Below are 16,198 nucleotides of genomic sequence, written 5' to 3'. Positions count from 1 at the left end.
CCTTGTAATATTAATTATATCATCAGTCAGTATGAACTTTATTTTTTCTAATAACAGTGATTCCCCAGTTCCTTCCACTCTAAAGGCCTAAAAGCAATTAAATCCTGACGCAATGAGCATGCTAAGCACCAAATAACATTTCCCACTATAAGGAACTAGAGACCCTTTGGAGAGATCACATTCCAAGTTTGGGACTGAAAATGTATACTATGAGTCTAGAAAATCTTTTGCCAAAAAGCACAAAAGCTATCAAAGACTGACTAAGCTTGTCAAAAGAACCAGTTTAAAGAGTTCTCATTGGTAGGAGTAACAAAAAATACTAACACAAAAGATTCAAGTGTCAAAAGATGAAGGTATAAACATATATGGTTATCCATAAACTGAACACTACTCAGCAACAAAAGGAACTGGAGATACACAGCTCAACTGAGCGAATTTCCAAAGCACTGAATATAAGAAACCAGGCAAAAAAGGAATATACACTGCTGTATTCCATTTAAATTGAATTCTAGAAAATGCAAGCTGTTCTCCAGTGCCAGAAAGATCAGGAGTTGCCTGGAAGCAGGGCTGGAGAGAGGGATACACTACAAAAAGGCATTCAGCATTTTTGGGATCTTGGAAATGATATCTTGATTGTGGTGGTGATTTAGGATACTTTAAATATACCCCAATAAAGCTTAAAAAAGATAAAAAAGAGTGCAACATACCAAATCATAAAAATCCATTCAACAAGAAACTAAACACAAAATCATACACCCATGTTGGTCACCATTAGAAGTTCCTTAGGGCACACTCATTTCTCTTCAAACTGATCAAGAATCTAGCATTTTCCTCCCTTTCTTCTGTGAACCATATTTCAGGGTAAACAGCTGATAGAATGTTCTTTTTTTAAACATAGATTTGAGGTAATAAATGCAGAAAGGACAAAAATAGAAAAAAAAATCACCATTTTGCTGGAGTGCCTGGGTGGCTATCATTAAGCATCTGCCTTTGGCTCAGGTCATGATCCCAGGGTCCTGGGATGGAGCCCCTAATCGGGCTCCCTGCTCAGCGGGAAGCCTGCTTCTCCCTCTCCCACTCCCCCTGCTTGTGTTCCTGCTCTGCTAACTCTCTGTCAAATAAATAAAGAAAATCTTTAAAAAAAAAAATCACCATTTTGCCAACCACCACAGAAATAATGGAGCAAGGCAACAATCGTGCTAAAGCCATTATGTGAAAAGCTGAAGAGGGATAAGGCTCATCTATTTTAACCCACTCATCCATCTTAAAAACTACATGTCTCATGATGTAATGCAACTGAAGTACACAGCAGCACTGTGTATTATTCCTAGCTAAATTAGATTCCTGAATCTAATTATCAGCACTGATAAATATATACACATACAATGCAAACTTTACATGTAATTTTAAATTTCTAACCATATTAAAAGCATTAAAGTCAATTTTAATATATTTCATTTAATCCAATATATAAAAAATACTCTCAATTCAATATCAAGATACAAATTAATGGGGCAGTTTGCATTTTTTTACATTAAGTTTTCAAAATCTAGTGTGTATTGCACATTCAGGGCACATATCAATTCTGACTAGCTACAGTTTAAGTGTGTAACGCCTACAGGGGCATAGTAGATATTACACTAGACAGTTAAGCTTTAGATATAAGGATAATTTACAGTAAATACTTAAAGATGTAAGAGCTAGTTAAATAACAGCCTAAGAAAGCATATGCAGGTTATAGAGACTATAGAGGACAAAGGACCTGGCTCTTCATCTCAGCTATCCCTCCAAAAGACATCAATGGCATAAGGAAAAAAGAGGGAGACTGTTGTAGAATAAGACTTAAGGGTGTAACAACCAAAACAGTGTAGGAGCTTTGTCTGAATCCTGATTCAAATAAACCAAGTACAATAAAATACCTTTGAGACAAGTGGAGAAATCTCATTCTGGACTCCATCCCAGGACCCTGGGATCATGACCTGAGCCGAAGGCAGACGCTTAATGACAGCCACCCAGGCACCCCAGCAAAACGGTGATTTTTTTTCTATTTTTGTCCTTTCTGCATTTATTACCTCAAATCTATGTATAAAAAAAGAACATTCTATCAGCTGTTTACCCTGAAATATGGTTCACAGAAGAAAGGGAGGAAAATGCTTGATTCCTGATCAGTTTGAAGAGAAATGAGTTGTGCCCTAAGGAACTTCTAATGGTGACCAACATGGGTGTATGATTATGTGTTTAGTTCTTGATGAATGGATTTTTATGATTTGGTATGTTGCACTCCTTTGCACTCTTTTTTATCTTTTTTTAGGCTTTATTAGGGTATATTTAAAGTATCCTAGGGGCACCTGGGTGGCTCAGTTGTTAAGCGGCTGCCTTCGGCTCAGGTCATGATCTCAGGGTCCTGGGATCGAGCCCCGCATCGGGCTCGGCATCGGGCTACCTGCTCCGCGGGGAAGCCTGCTTCTCCCTCTCCCACTCCCCCTGCTTGTGTTCCCTCTCTCGCTGTCTCTCTGTCAAATAAATAAATAAAATCTTTTAAAAAAAAGTCTGTAAAGTTTCCTAAATCACCACCACAATCAAGATAACATTTCCAAGATCTCCAATGATATTAAGGAAATAATGTAAATTCTCTGGGGTATAATAATGGCATGATAACCATCCTAGGAAAAAAGTCATTATCAGTAAGATGCAACTTATCCCATATTTAGGGAAAAATAACATGAGGAATAGCGTTTGATTTAAAAAAAAAACGGGGGGGCGGGGAGGTGCAGGAATAGATTGGCCCTGACTTGATACTGCTGACAATGGTGTGGGTACATGGAGTTCTTTTTTTTTTTTTTTTAAAGATTTTATTTATTTATTTGAGAGAGAAAGAATGAGAGAGAGAGAGAGCACATGAGAGGGGGGAGCGTCAGAGGGAGCCTGATGCGGGACTCGATCCGGGGACTCCAGGATCATGACCTTAGCCAAAGGCAGTCGCTTAACCAACTGAGCCACCCAGGCGCCCACATGGAGTTCATACTATTCTCTCTCCATGCTCTCCCACACCCTAGCCATATATTAATAATTTTCATAATATAAAGTTTCTTAAAAGTACCCACTTGATCTAGAGTATAAAATACACAAGAAGTTTCTCTAAATTCCACAATTTGCCCCATGTTACCTAAATTGGATAGAAATCATGCATATTATGATATGAATAACAATTATCATAGTGTGATAGTTGGAATCAGGCAAATTGGATTTTTTCCTAAAACCACACCTAGCTAGAAATGTTAGTAAATAAAATCCCTTAAGTCCCTAGTGTTCTATATTTTCTTATGTATTTCCCTTCTCTAATGTTCATGTATTTCCTAGTAAAATTAAAATGTAAATTAAATTTTTGTATCCTACAAACTTTCACTTGCTTACCACTAGTACAGTACAAAGTGAATTAATTTTACCCTAGTAATTATGAAGTACAGTATTTACTAAAGTCGGAAATTACTTGTGTATTGTCTTCATCACATCGCAGTTGCCCATTCAGACTACAGGAACTATTAATTATTCCTCTTTGGCGGGAAAAAAAAACGCAAGAACCTGTCCTCCTTTCTCATTTTCCCTGAATTGTTGCCCCGAAACTCTCCCAACTCTTTCCAACTCAATGAGAAAGACTACTTTTCTACCTTGACTCCTACTTACCTGACACTTCACACTCCTGATTGTTCTGTTTCTCTAATCCTTGTCTTCAGTACTTGCCCAAAGGGATCTCCAACTCAAGCAGTACCAATTCAAGCAACATCCAAATGTATACTTCCAGTTTTGAGGTTTGCCCAAAACCTAATTAAAATTGCCCACTGGACACCTCCATCTGGATATACTATTGTAACTTCACTTTGTCTCAAGTCAAATTAATTTCATTTTCAAATCAAAAGCTCCTGTAAATTTCCTTACATTTTTTTCTTCCTGATATCCAAATTCAAAATCTCTCTCTTTTGACTCCCTTTCCATTGTTCTGGCCTGTTCCATTGTTAAGGCCTGTCACTTTTCTTCACATTTTACACCTTTCCTTTTCCTTCCTTCTGCCACCTCCTAACTTGAGATTCTTTTGGTTTCCTAAACTAAAATACTTCCTTAATCTACTTTACTTTTATTTTACTATCTTTCCTCTTTCAATATACTCTGACAACCACTACCAAGTTAATTTTCCTAAATTACCACTCTACTTACCCAATCAGCAAGTTAGGAAAAAAAAAACCACAAAAACCTTATTCACCAGGGTTTAAAAATGAAATTTAAATTAACGTGCTTGATATTCAAGATCCTTCACAGTCTAAAACCAATTTTTATTCTCAGTTTTATCTTGTTGTCCCAAGCAAACACTCCCTCTATCCCAGTTTGTTTAAAAAAAAAAAAAATCTGCCCACGAGTAACAAATCATCTCCTCTTGCATGTAAGGCTCCCTGAATGACACAAATAGAGATCTCTTTACTGAACCTGTATAGCAATTAACTGTATACACAACTTATTTTATCTCAATCATCTACTAACTTTTAAAATATGTACCTGTTCTCTTTATCAGGACTAAAAATTCCTTGAGAGCAAAATCATGTGTAATTTAATTTACTCTCCTGGTATCTCCCCCAGTCAACATTAAATTTTGTTGATAAACAATGAACCATCTTACTTTTGTATTTAGAATCGTCTTATTTTAATTCACGTATTAACTTTTTCTTGTTCTACTATAAACGATTCCGTACACTTTAAGGTAGTTTTATTCATCAGTCTATATATATGTTTAGGAACCGGTAAGTTTTTTAAAAATTTTCTTAGTAAACTCAACGATAACCAGCTTTTGACAATGTATTACGTGCTAAGCACCGTTACGTGGAGCTAGGTGCTTTACATATATTATCTCACTTGATCCTCACAACCCCAGTAGTACGCACTCTCACGTTCTTTATATGGGCAAAAAACGCGAAAGCATGGAGATTAGATTTCTCTCTCCTGCCGCTGTTTGCCGGTACCAAGTCAATCCAAGTCACGTTTTCTAAGCTTCTTAACCCTTTACTGAACTGGTCATTAGTCTCATTTATTAAAGACTGTGCCATTGTGGTATTGCGGGGTACAAACCTAAGAAATACCTTACCTCCCGTCCCGACCCCACGGCGCACACCAGGGTAGTCAGCAACCTAGGCGTTAAGGAATTGTAGTGGCAGGAGCTCACGCTGCCTGCGGACACCGGGGAACACCAAAATCCCGATTCACCAAACCAAAAGCCTTCCTCCTCCTTCAACAGTTTTCCCAAACCCCTACACTTCCCGACGCCACTCGCTGTACGCTCCAGTTGCTCATGCTCTACAAAAGAACGTTGTATTTTCTCCCCCTCGGCACTGAGGAGAGAGAAAAAAAAAAACCTCCTGACATCTTCCTTACCCGCCCTTTTCCGCAGACCCCGGCGGCCCCTTCCATTTCCCCTTTTCTTTCTCCTTGTCTTTTTTAGTTCCGGGCGCGGTGGTCGAGTCGTCCTCGAACACGCTGAACAGTTCATCCCCGAAAGCGTCCGCCATCTTTCGGAGCGGGGAGACCAAATCTCCCTCCTACCCACGATGCTCTGCGAGCGCACCAACAGTGACGCCAAGGGAAGCCTCAGCTGTCGCCCTTAGGAGACAAAAGAAAATAATCTAGTCATACAACCCCATCCCTCAGAATTCTTCCCTGACTTCTTCTCTTCCGACTTTTCCTTTCCGACCACTACTGGGTGGCCAGCTTCCTGACTTAAAGAGGGAGAGTAGCGACACGGACCGGCACGCCGCAGGCACCTAGAGGGCGGCGAGGAGGCGGAACCGTGGTGAGTCGGTCCAATTGCAAGGCTGCGGTCGCCCAGCCCCGAGAAGCCCGGATGGAGGACGCAGGGCGGCGGTGTGAGACCCGGGGAATGTGAAGAGCCCTTGGAGGCGGTGCTGCGGTGTTTCCGGGATCTGCCCGGGGGCATTCTTTGCCACAGCTGCAACATGGGCGGCAAGAACAAGAAACACAAGGCGCCGGGAGCCGCGGCGGTCCGGGCCGCAGTGTCTGCTTCCAGAGCCAAATCCGCCGAGGTCGCAGCCCTTGGGGAGGCCCAAAACAAGAAGTCCGTGGCCAGGCCGCCCTCCGCCGCTGCCGTCAGCACCAAGGAGCCCCGAGTCAAACAAGGTACTAAAGGTCCTGGGGCCCCGGGCTTTCCACCCTGAGCAGCTGCTGCTGTTCTAAGGGAGAAGCCAGCGCAACTTGGGCGGGCCCTAGGTCTCAAAAATTTGTTATCTCCCACACCTGGAGCTGCTAGTTCCCTATCTGGTGGCCTTGTTCTAGGTCAGTGTAAGCTTTTGGGGCCTCCCAAGTTATGACAGTAGCCCTGTTGCGGCCTGGCGTCTCCCACCTAACACCCCCCCCTTCTTCTTCTTCCGAGAACAGAATAAAAATTGCATTTGCTGCCGTCTCAGCAGAGATCTGTCTTGAGCCATCACCTAAACTAGCTAGGCTGATGCAGAGGTAGGGTGTGTAGTTCCTAACCTCCTGGAGCCAGACCCATTTGTACTTATTCTTCTTATCATTTTCAGCCGGGGTGTAGTGTTTTCATGTGTTATGGAAAAACCTGTAGTAAGAATTTCAGTACTAACACACCGAATATGGGTATAATCTATTGCGGAATTATCTCCGAGCTTTACCATAACCATGCTGTTTTGGCGTACTGTGCAATTTGGTTTGATAACACAAGAGATTGCTGATTCCGGCTACAGATGAGCGGGCCCCTATTACAACTGATTCGAAAAGATGAACAGGTGTACTGTTTTGTTCTGCTTACCTTGTTTGCTTGTAGTTTTTACTGAAATATTCGTCCAACACATTTATCGTGCATATAGATACCCCTGTATCTTTCATGATGTTATGGGTAGGGTGAGCAGTATGGACACATCACCTTTCATGGACCTTGCTAATGTAATGGCGGATAGAGGCATTAAATAATCCTACGAACATTGCTTCATACTTACTAAGTGCCACAAAGAAAAGCTAAGGAAGAAAATTTAACAAGGTAACCTAATTTTTACCTGGGAGGAGGAGGGGTCATACGTGGTCTCTTAGAAATAGTGACAGTTAAACTGAGATTAGGAGGACTGATACGTGTTAACCTTGTAAAGAATGGGAGGAGTAGTATTCTTGGCAGAGTTAAGGAACTCCGTGTACAAAGATCTTCAGTGAGGAAGGAGCTTGGGTCTTTGAGGCACTCCTGGAATGTAAGCGTTGCCGAAGAGAGGATGAGACTGAAGAAGTTGGCCCTTAACAAACTTTCACATAGAGAGTGGATATATAATTCTTTGCCCTACAATTTATTATAACTTTTTTTTCTTGCAAAAGGGTGATTTTATTAAAGCACGGGGGCGGGACCCATGAGCAGAAAGAGCTGCTGCCTACAATTTATTATAATATTTTTAACTACAAAGTTATAATGCCTATAAATACGGATACATAGAATTTCTCTTCGACTGTTATTCTGTAGCACTTTACTCTCAATCAGCCTCTTTTGCATTCTTTTCCTGATATTCTTCTGAATTCTTTCAACTCTCTAATAATTTGTTCTAATCTTTGTCTTCCCATTTCTCCTGCTCCAAAATGTGACCCTCACCAAAGGTGTTAGTCTATGACAGTATAGTTCTCACTCTATAGCTGTTCTAGGAGAGTACTCCATTACTAATTGTGTCTTGTCCTTTGTACATGACTCCTCAATCTGTCCAGTCCTGGTCTCTATTCTAATCCCAAGTCAGCCATTTCTATATTTACTTGGACCTTTTGGCCCTCTTTTGCAAGCCTCTCAGATTTAACTCCACTAATACTAAACTATTTTCTTCCCACACTAGCTTTTTTGATTTCCTTGTTTTTTTTTTTCCACATTCCTCTTTATCCAATGTCAATAGTTACTTTTAATGCCTTCCTTTCTTCCTCATGGGTAATCTCTTGCCCAGCTTCATTCAGTCTTGACTCATTTATCTTCTGTGTACACCATTTTCACTTTTCTTCTGTGCTGTTCACACCTGTCTAGGCACTCATGAATTCCTGGAGAACCAGCAAAGCCTTCTGATGGGTCTCCCCAACTCTGTTATTTTTCCTCCTCTAGTTTGGCCTGCATTCAAGCATCAGATTCATCTTGGACGCTGCTTTGTTCATAGCACTTCTCAGTTTCTTCCACAGCATCTTCACTGACTTTGTGATAAAGTCCGTACCATTCACCTAGCACCTGAGACCCTTTTTCCAGCCTTTTTCCTAATTCCTATATTCACCTATAGCAAATCTGGGGTATTTTCATTGTTCCAAATGCAGCTATTGACTTTCTCCTCCGGTATTCTTGCCATTTTCTCTTAATGGAATGCCACCTATCCCAAACACTGTCTTCCGAAATCCTGTAACACCCATCCCAGATGTCAACTACTTTTTGAATTCTTCTGTATCCACAGCTCATTTATCATTGTTACTTGAATCATTCTTTTTGATGTCTAGGTCTTGCCTATTGTATGTGAGGAAATAGCCTACAAAATTTTAGGAGGTAGGAACTGTTTCATGGATATGTATTAATATACCTCAGTGTCTGTTCTGGTGCCGTGCATATAGTCATTAAAAAATATTCTTGGATAAGAGACAAGGAGAAATTCAGAGGAATTAAGGCTAAGAAATCAAGAGAGAAAAAATGAGAGATTATCTATTAAATTTGTAGAAAATATTTTATAACGAAATATGTGTACCAGTGTATATAAAATAAATCTACACAGATTGCAACATGGTTTTTCTTTTTTTTTCTGTGTGGGTATTTTTTATATCATATGTTAGGCCTACTTTGGAAAAAAAAATTATCTCTGAACTTATTGTAGTTGCTAATGTAAGGGTAACTGTTCTAGTCCACTTCATCTCTTATCTTTTCAAAAGTTCAAGGCATTGTACATAGCATTACTTCTCAAAATTGTCTTCTCATCTGGAGGTAAAGAATCACTACTGCCATGAAATGCCCCTTGGCACAATTCTCAGTATTCTTCCACTCCTGTTTTTTCATTTCATTTGTTCATCAAATAATCTTTGAATTGTTGCTATGTGCCAGGCAAGATTTTAGGCACTGGGAATACCAATGAACTGGTTGGGAGAGAGAACTAATGACTGTAAGGCTTGTATGTGTGAAAATCCTTAAAGCTAGCTGAGAGTTGAAAGAACACTAGGGGAGTAATGTCATGAGTGAACTCATAAAAACCGTGATAAATATTTTTCAGGGTCATCCAAGTAAAACAGAAAAAGTGTTACAAAGGGCAGAAAACAGTGACTTGGTAAAGAATAAATTGGGTGATAGAGTCTGTTTTTGCTTAAAACACAGAATGCTTGGGGTGCCCAGGTGGCTCAGTCAGTTAAGTGTCTGCCTTCAGCTCAGGTCATGAGGGTTTTGGGGTCGAGTCCCACATCAGGCTCCCTGCTCAGCGGGGAGTCTTCTTCTCCTTTTGCCCCTCATCCCACTCATGCTCTATCTCTGTGTCAAAAAAAGAACAGGGAATGCTTCTCTGAGGAAAACTTCTATGCTGAGATGGTTGGAAGCATCCAGCTCTTGGAAAATCTGGAGACAGAATGTTTGAGGCTAAGGGGACAAGGGCAAAGGCCCTAAGATGGGAGTAAGCTTGGCATGTTGCAAGAAAACAAGAAGAAAGTGTCGGGGGCTTGTGTTGGTATTAAATGTAGGAGAGATTTTAGCTAGTTTACATTTTTAAAGGATCACATTAGTCAGGTGGTTCTGGCAGTGTGGACTTCCTCACAGACGCTGACTACTCAAGTTGTATCTGTTCATCCTCATCTATTCTCTAGATACTCTGTACTCCCTTTCAGAGCTTATTTGGATAATTAGTTGCTTAATTACCCCATGAAGACCAGGACTGGATCTTATTTTATTGCTGTTTGGATCCCTTGGCTGCTTTGGATCCCCTTGCAGTTGTATACTATTAGTCAGAAAGAAACCAGAGTATCTCAGTGCACCTGTCACCAGCAGTAGCAACTCAAAGTGAATGTATTAGTGATAGTGGGTCATTATAATCACTCTGTGATGTAAAATGGAATACATTTTAAAAGGAATGTGTTGTGAAAGAGTATTAGGCAATAAGAAATTGATTTTTGGCTGATGCTTTTTTATTGGTTGAGTCATCTTGAGGAAATCACTTTTTCTGTGCGTCAACTTTTTTTTTTAAAGATCTTATTTATTTGACAGAGAGAGACACAGTGAGAGAGGGAACACAAGCAGGGGGAGTGGGAGAGGGAGAAGCAGGCTTCCCGCCAAGCAGGGAGCCCGATGTGGGGCTCAATCCCAGGACCCCGGGATCATGACCTGAGCTGAAGGCAGACCCTTAACGACTGAGCCACCCAGGCGCCCCTGTGCTTCAACTTTAATGTAATATTCTTGACAATGATATGTTGTGTTCTGTGAAATACAGTTTATAAATTTGAAATCCATAATACTTTTGCCTTAGAGATATAGTACACTAACATCCTTACTTCCAGTCAGATTTCCAGTAACTCTGTGTGAAAAGGAAAACCACAGTTTATGGAAAAAGGTCTTTAAGCAGCAAGGAAAATAGCTCATAAATCCTGTGCACCTTACTTGGCAAAAGAATGGGAACCATCTTTATACCATGGCCTGTTGACTTAGAATTGCATTTGAAAATAGGGTTACTAGTTTATACGGTTGAATATCTGTTTTCTTCTGGTGCCTTAAATTTTTCTTAAGTAACACATTTGAATCTGGTGGTAGGGGGCTGTTAGACTGGCATTCTGAAGGTTGACATCTGACAGGAAAGGAGACCAAAGAATCGCCCAATAGAAAATTAGAGCAGTTTCAGGGAATTGAGTAAGTTCAGTCTTTTTAGTAGCCTCTGCATGCCTCCAGGGACAATAATAGATATTTGTAAGAGGTAATGCCTCATAAAAAGCTTCAAATTTTGCTGATTGAACATGTTTTAAGAAGAATTTGAAACAGAAAGGGCCTTACTGGTTTACTTGATTCAATCGGTCATACCTCTGAGGCAAGATCTCATTGTTGCTTCATTTCGCATATTGATTAAAATAAAAACATACCCACTTTTAGGGGCACTTTTTGACACCCAGTGAATGTACACCAGTATTGGTGTACATTCCTCTCCCGATTTTCTGGGGACTCAGCTTTTCTTTTATTTGCCCTCTGGAAGTTCACAGTATAAAGTGACTTCAAAGACGTGGTATCATTGGATATCTCAGGTGAAATAGTTGGAGGAGACAAATGAGAGCTTATTGCTGTCTTCAGAGTTTACTGCTTATTTCAGTCTTTACTAACAAAAAAAAAATTAAAGGAATTTACAGTTTTACCTCTCTCAGTAACACATCAACCTTGAACTGCTTCTCAGTATAGTCTTGGTAATAAACCTCTCATCCATCTGTATCTTTTCCAAAAGGGTTATAATTGGGTCCCCTTAATGACTTGGGGGACTTGTAAACTCTAATTAGTATGCTAAATTTGTGAACAAGTTTACTGCAACTAATGAAACCTCACAGAAATGGTTAAGGACTACTGATAGGTCCTCTAATTTATGACTATTGACATGAGTTGATGAGGAAGGTTACTAAGATTAGAGTCTAAGACTAAAAGATAAGGAAATTAACCATTCTGTGCCAGAATTGTCACTATCTTTTCATATACTCTAGGTAGCCTTGGGTACTTTCTGTATAACTCTAGCATAGAAGTAATTCAGGGAACCAGTAATGTCTCTAGTCCAGACTGCCCAAATGTAAATAGTTATGCTCAAAAACTTTTGTTTTAAAATGCCTGATTATATTAACTAGCATCTTAAAATGAATACCCTTCTGTAAGTCAACAAGGATCAAAGTTCTTGACCTTTAAAATCATAGTAAGCAACTTCTAAATTTAATGTGTAGGTTTCTCAAAGTAAAAAAAAAAACAAAAAACCATACCTTATTTTGAGATATATAAGAGTAGACTAAGTAGGTATTATAAGATTCTAGGATTATTCTTACGCAGCAGTAGTTCACCAAGTGTGTTTCAAGGAATCCTGTGGAATTCTTGAGACCATTCTGGCTGGGGCTCCGTGAGATCAGAACTAGTTCCATAATCTAAAATGTTGTCATTTTTGTAGTTATTTTCTCATGAGGATATAGTGGTATTTTTCAATGACTGCATGATAATACTACAGAAAATTGAATGCAAAATCCAGACATTAAGAGATTTGCAAAAATGGAAAACAATTTTTTTTATTTTGGAAAATGCAGTTATTTTTCATAAAAAGTGTTTATATTAACTGGTCATAGGTTTGTTATTTTTAATGAATTAATGAATATTTTAAATTTTTCCCTTTTTATTTACAGTATGGTATATATCAGTGTTATAATTCACATGAACAGAAAGTATTTAGGATCGTCACTGATTTTTAAGAGAGTAAGGAGATCATGAGACCAAAGGTTTGAAAGTACCTTTTAATACTATTTATTCCTTCTTGGTTGGTCGTTGTTAGAGAACTGATGATACGCATAGCATTTCTGTTGGCTGGAACAGAGTTGGCATCTGTAGTGGGTTGAGTAGTGTCGCATTTTCCCTTTCCCTCCCCCCAAGTTCATTTGCACCTGGAACCTCAGAATGTGACCTTATTTGGAAATAAGGTCTTTACAGATATAATTAGTCAAGGATCTTGAGGTGAAATCATCCAATGAGTAGTGTCTAGAGAAAGGAGAGAGATATTTGGACACAGACACACAGGGAATAAGGCCATGTGAAGCACCATGTGTAAAAAAGAGGCAGACAGGGCAAACAACTCCTGGGATCACCAAAAGGCAGCAGAGGCAAGAAAGGATTCTTATTTAGAGCTTGCAGGGAGCATGGACCTGTTGACAACTTGATTTTGGACTTCTGGCCTCCAGAATTGTGAGAGAATATTTCTGTTATATTCAGCCAACCAAGTTTGTGGTAATTTGTCCTAGGAAACTAATACAGCAACCTTGGACTCTATGAATAGAAGATGATAGGAACTGCCACCTCATTTTTACCTTAAGGGAGTGTTTCTCTTTAATATTAACCATCGTCTCTACCAGGAATCTAATATCCTCTGAGAGGTCTTACTTCAGCCAAGTACCAGGCAGAAAAGCATCTGATTGTGAAAATACGAAGATGAAGATAGATTTAATTTAAAAAATGTACAAGCCTTTGCTCTTTGTAAGTAACTGGTTAACCTAGAGAAATTTAATTGGTAAAATGTTTTTGAAAATTTAGAGTCCATATTGCTAGATTGTAGATTCCTTGGTGAAGTGGGGAAAAAAGAGCTGAAATCAAATATTTAATGTTTAGCAATTTTTTAGAGGAAAATTAAAATAGTGTAATAGCTATCAATGACTAAATTGCCTTGACTACTTTTTGTCTTTTATACACAGGTCCAAAAATTTATAGTTTTAATTCTGCAAATGATTCTGGTGGTCCTGCTAATCTGGATAAATCTATTTTAAAAGTGAGTACTGAGATTTTGAGGCATTTCAAGAAATGGTCTCTTTGAGAAATGAAAAAGAAGATATATTAAATATAAGAAAATTATGGGGTATTTAAATTTTTTGTAATAGTTAATTGCTGATCCGTACTAAATAGAAGTAAATCATAACACATAATGTTGAAAGCCCATAAGAAATTAAGGAAGATCTGGATAAGATCCAAATTTCTAAGGATAGCATATGCATCCTTTCAGACCTGATTTGGTGTACATTTCCAGCCTCCTCCCCATTATTCTTTTCCACTTAAAATTTTAGTTTAAATCTCATTGTTCCCTCAAATCCCATGTGATTTTATGACTCCGGGCTTTTGTCAGTGGGCTCTCTGCTTAAAAAGACCTACTTCCCCTTCTCCATTTGTCACCTCTGGAACCTCTAGGAAGTCCTTCATAACTCAGCAGTTTTCCTTGTGGTTTCTTACTTTTTTCATATGCCTTTTTAAATGATTGCTGTGCTGGTTTACAGTTTATCTTTTTATATAGGTTTCCTCTGCTAGACTGAACTCCTGAAGTATATTTTTGAACATAGCTCATTGTAGGCATTCAGTAAAGATGTAGTCAAGGGGTGGTTTCTTTGTAGGTATATGTTTATGTATTCTTAGGTGAAAAATATGGAAAGAACATATGGAACAAAAATATTAAAGACAAAAATGGCTAATGGAAAAACAGGAATCAAACCCTGAAAGCCAAAAGAATTTGTGTAGCCTAATTATTACTGTGTATATAGTTTTTACTTTTACCTTAGAGGTCTTTTTAGTGTAGCATCCATTCTTTCAAGCTGTGTGCTTGGGGTGGTTTACATTAAACAGATTTCTGGACTCCATCTCCAAGGATTCTGATTCAGCTTGTTTAGGATCAAGCTTAGGAATCAGTCATAACAATAGCAATCCAAGAACAATGTCTTGAGACATGCAGGTTCAAGAGGGTTTTTCAAAGGATTTTTTCTTGCCATATGTTGCTTTTTCCATGTCACATTTTTTCTTTTTCTTTTTTTTTTTTTAAAGATTTTATTTATTTCTTTGAGAGAGAGAGATAGCAGGGGGGAAAGGGAGAATCAGCCTCCCTGCTGAGCAGGGATCCTGACGTGGGGCTCAATGCCAGAACCGTGGGATCTTGGCCTAAGCTGATGCTTAACACCATGACGCTTAACCAACTTAGCCACCCAGGCACCCTGGCACATTTTTTTCTAAAATATATGGTACAGATGTGGTCCAATGAATGGTAGTCTAAAATACAATAATTATTTTATCTGATTTTCACTGAAATCCTTGTATTGGTTGGCAGGGATATAGAAAACTCTCATTTTTTTCTAATTATTAAATATTTAATAATTTAGATTCTAATAATGACCTTTTTGGCTTCAACAGGTGGTAATTAATCACAAACTAGAGCAAAGAATTATTGGAGTGATAAATGAGCATAAAAAGCAAAATAATGACAAGGGAGTGATTTCTGGAAGACTTACTGCCAAAAAATTACAGGTATTTTGCAAACTTTTTTTAACTTCCTTATTTTTAATGGAGCCTTTTTAAGACAGCTCCACATGTGAGATGGTGAGATAAAATGACTTCTTCAGCTTCCATTGAGATTTCATGTAGATCATTTCTGTCAGCAAGAATAGGGAAGGAATTGGGCCAGATACAAGAGCACACATTAAAATGATGGTATGAAAATTAAATTACATTCCCCAGATTATATTAGACTCTGTAGTGGGCACTTTGCTTATTTTTTAACTGGCACAATACCAAAAGGTACTTTGCCCCATTTTCCAAATGAAGAAATTGGGGTTTGGAAAGAGATTACAGACACTATAGCTGGAGGTTGTTAGTAAGTAGCAGAGTAAGCAGAGTCTGGATTGGAACCCAGTTCTGCCCAGCTCTAAAGATCATGCTTTAAGAAAGTACATTAAGATGCTTTACTTTATATATGGATGTGTTTATTAAAGCACTACTTAAACAATAAAAAGAGAAAATATCCTAAGTGATCACCAATAGGAAACTGTGTAATTAACTTATGATATGTCTAGCCAGTGGATTATTATGTAACTATTAAAAGTGATGAAGAGTTTCTAATAACTTGGGAAGATGCTTATGTTACATTATTAAGTGAAATTTGTTTTTACGAAATCATAGAAAAATGACTGGAAGGAAACATACTACATTGCAAACAGTATCTTTGAATAGTAAGAATATGAGCAGTGTCTTCAGGTCCTTTTTTAATTTATCAATAGTTTTCCTCAATTCTCAGTTTGGTGAGCATATTTAACTCTTCTAACTAGAAGGGAAAAAAACATATTTTTGAAATTAAAATTTGTTATCAGTTTCTGATTTAAAATGAGTGGAAGAATAAAATGAGTAATAAAAGGAGAGAAAATAGAATGCCTTTTTTCATTTCCCTTTCATAGGATTTATACATGGCTTTACAAGCATTTTCATTTAAGACTAAGGACATTGAAGATGCCATGACTAACACGCTCTTACAGGGAGGTGATCTCCATTCTGCCTTGGATTGGCTCTGTTTAAATCTTTCAGATGGTAAGTAGTATTGTCATAAAATTCTTTCGGTTTCTCAAACCTTCTCAAAATTATTTCAGCATTTGTGACATTTGTATCAAGCTCTAAATTTTTTCACTGTTATAATTG

The 16,198-nt window shown here is 38.5% G+C and overlaps 2 protein-coding genes across 2 annotated transcripts in view; one reads left to right on the top strand and one right to left on the bottom strand.

Moving 5' to 3' along the window:
* The window catches only part of MTREX (Mtr4 exosome RNA helicase), a 113,688-nt gene extending 107,878 nt beyond the window's left edge, over positions 1–5,810 (bottom strand). Inside the window, exon 1 of the mRNA XM_027604719.2 lies at positions 5,419–5,810. Coding sequence (XP_027460520.1) covers positions 5,419–5,552 — 134 coding nt within the window. The 5' untranslated portion in view covers positions 5,553–5,810. The remainder of the gene's footprint in view (positions 1–5,418) is intronic.
* Positions 5,811–5,899: 89 nt separating this feature from the next.
* The window catches only part of DHX29 (DExH-box helicase 29), a 42,901-nt gene continuing 32,602 nt past the window's right edge, over positions 5,900–16,198 (top strand). The window contains exons 1-4 of the mRNA XM_027604717.2: positions 5,900–6,177; positions 13,450–13,523; positions 14,924–15,037; positions 15,961–16,090. Coding sequence (XP_027460518.1) covers positions 5,997–6,177; positions 13,450–13,523; positions 14,924–15,037; positions 15,961–16,090 — 499 coding nt within the window. The 5' untranslated portion in view covers positions 5,900–5,996. The remainder of the gene's footprint in view (positions 6,178–13,449; positions 13,524–14,923; positions 15,038–15,960; positions 16,091–16,198) is intronic.

This window comes from Zalophus californianus, chromosome 5 (assembly GCF_009762305.2).
Source record: "Zalophus californianus isolate mZalCal1 chromosome 5, mZalCal1.pri.v2, whole genome shotgun sequence".
Classification (NCBI taxonomy): Eukaryota; Metazoa; Chordata; class Mammalia; order Carnivora; family Otariidae; genus Zalophus; species Zalophus californianus.
Note: the sequence above shows the minus strand (reverse complement) of the source record. Positions and strands in the feature narration are given on the sequence as shown.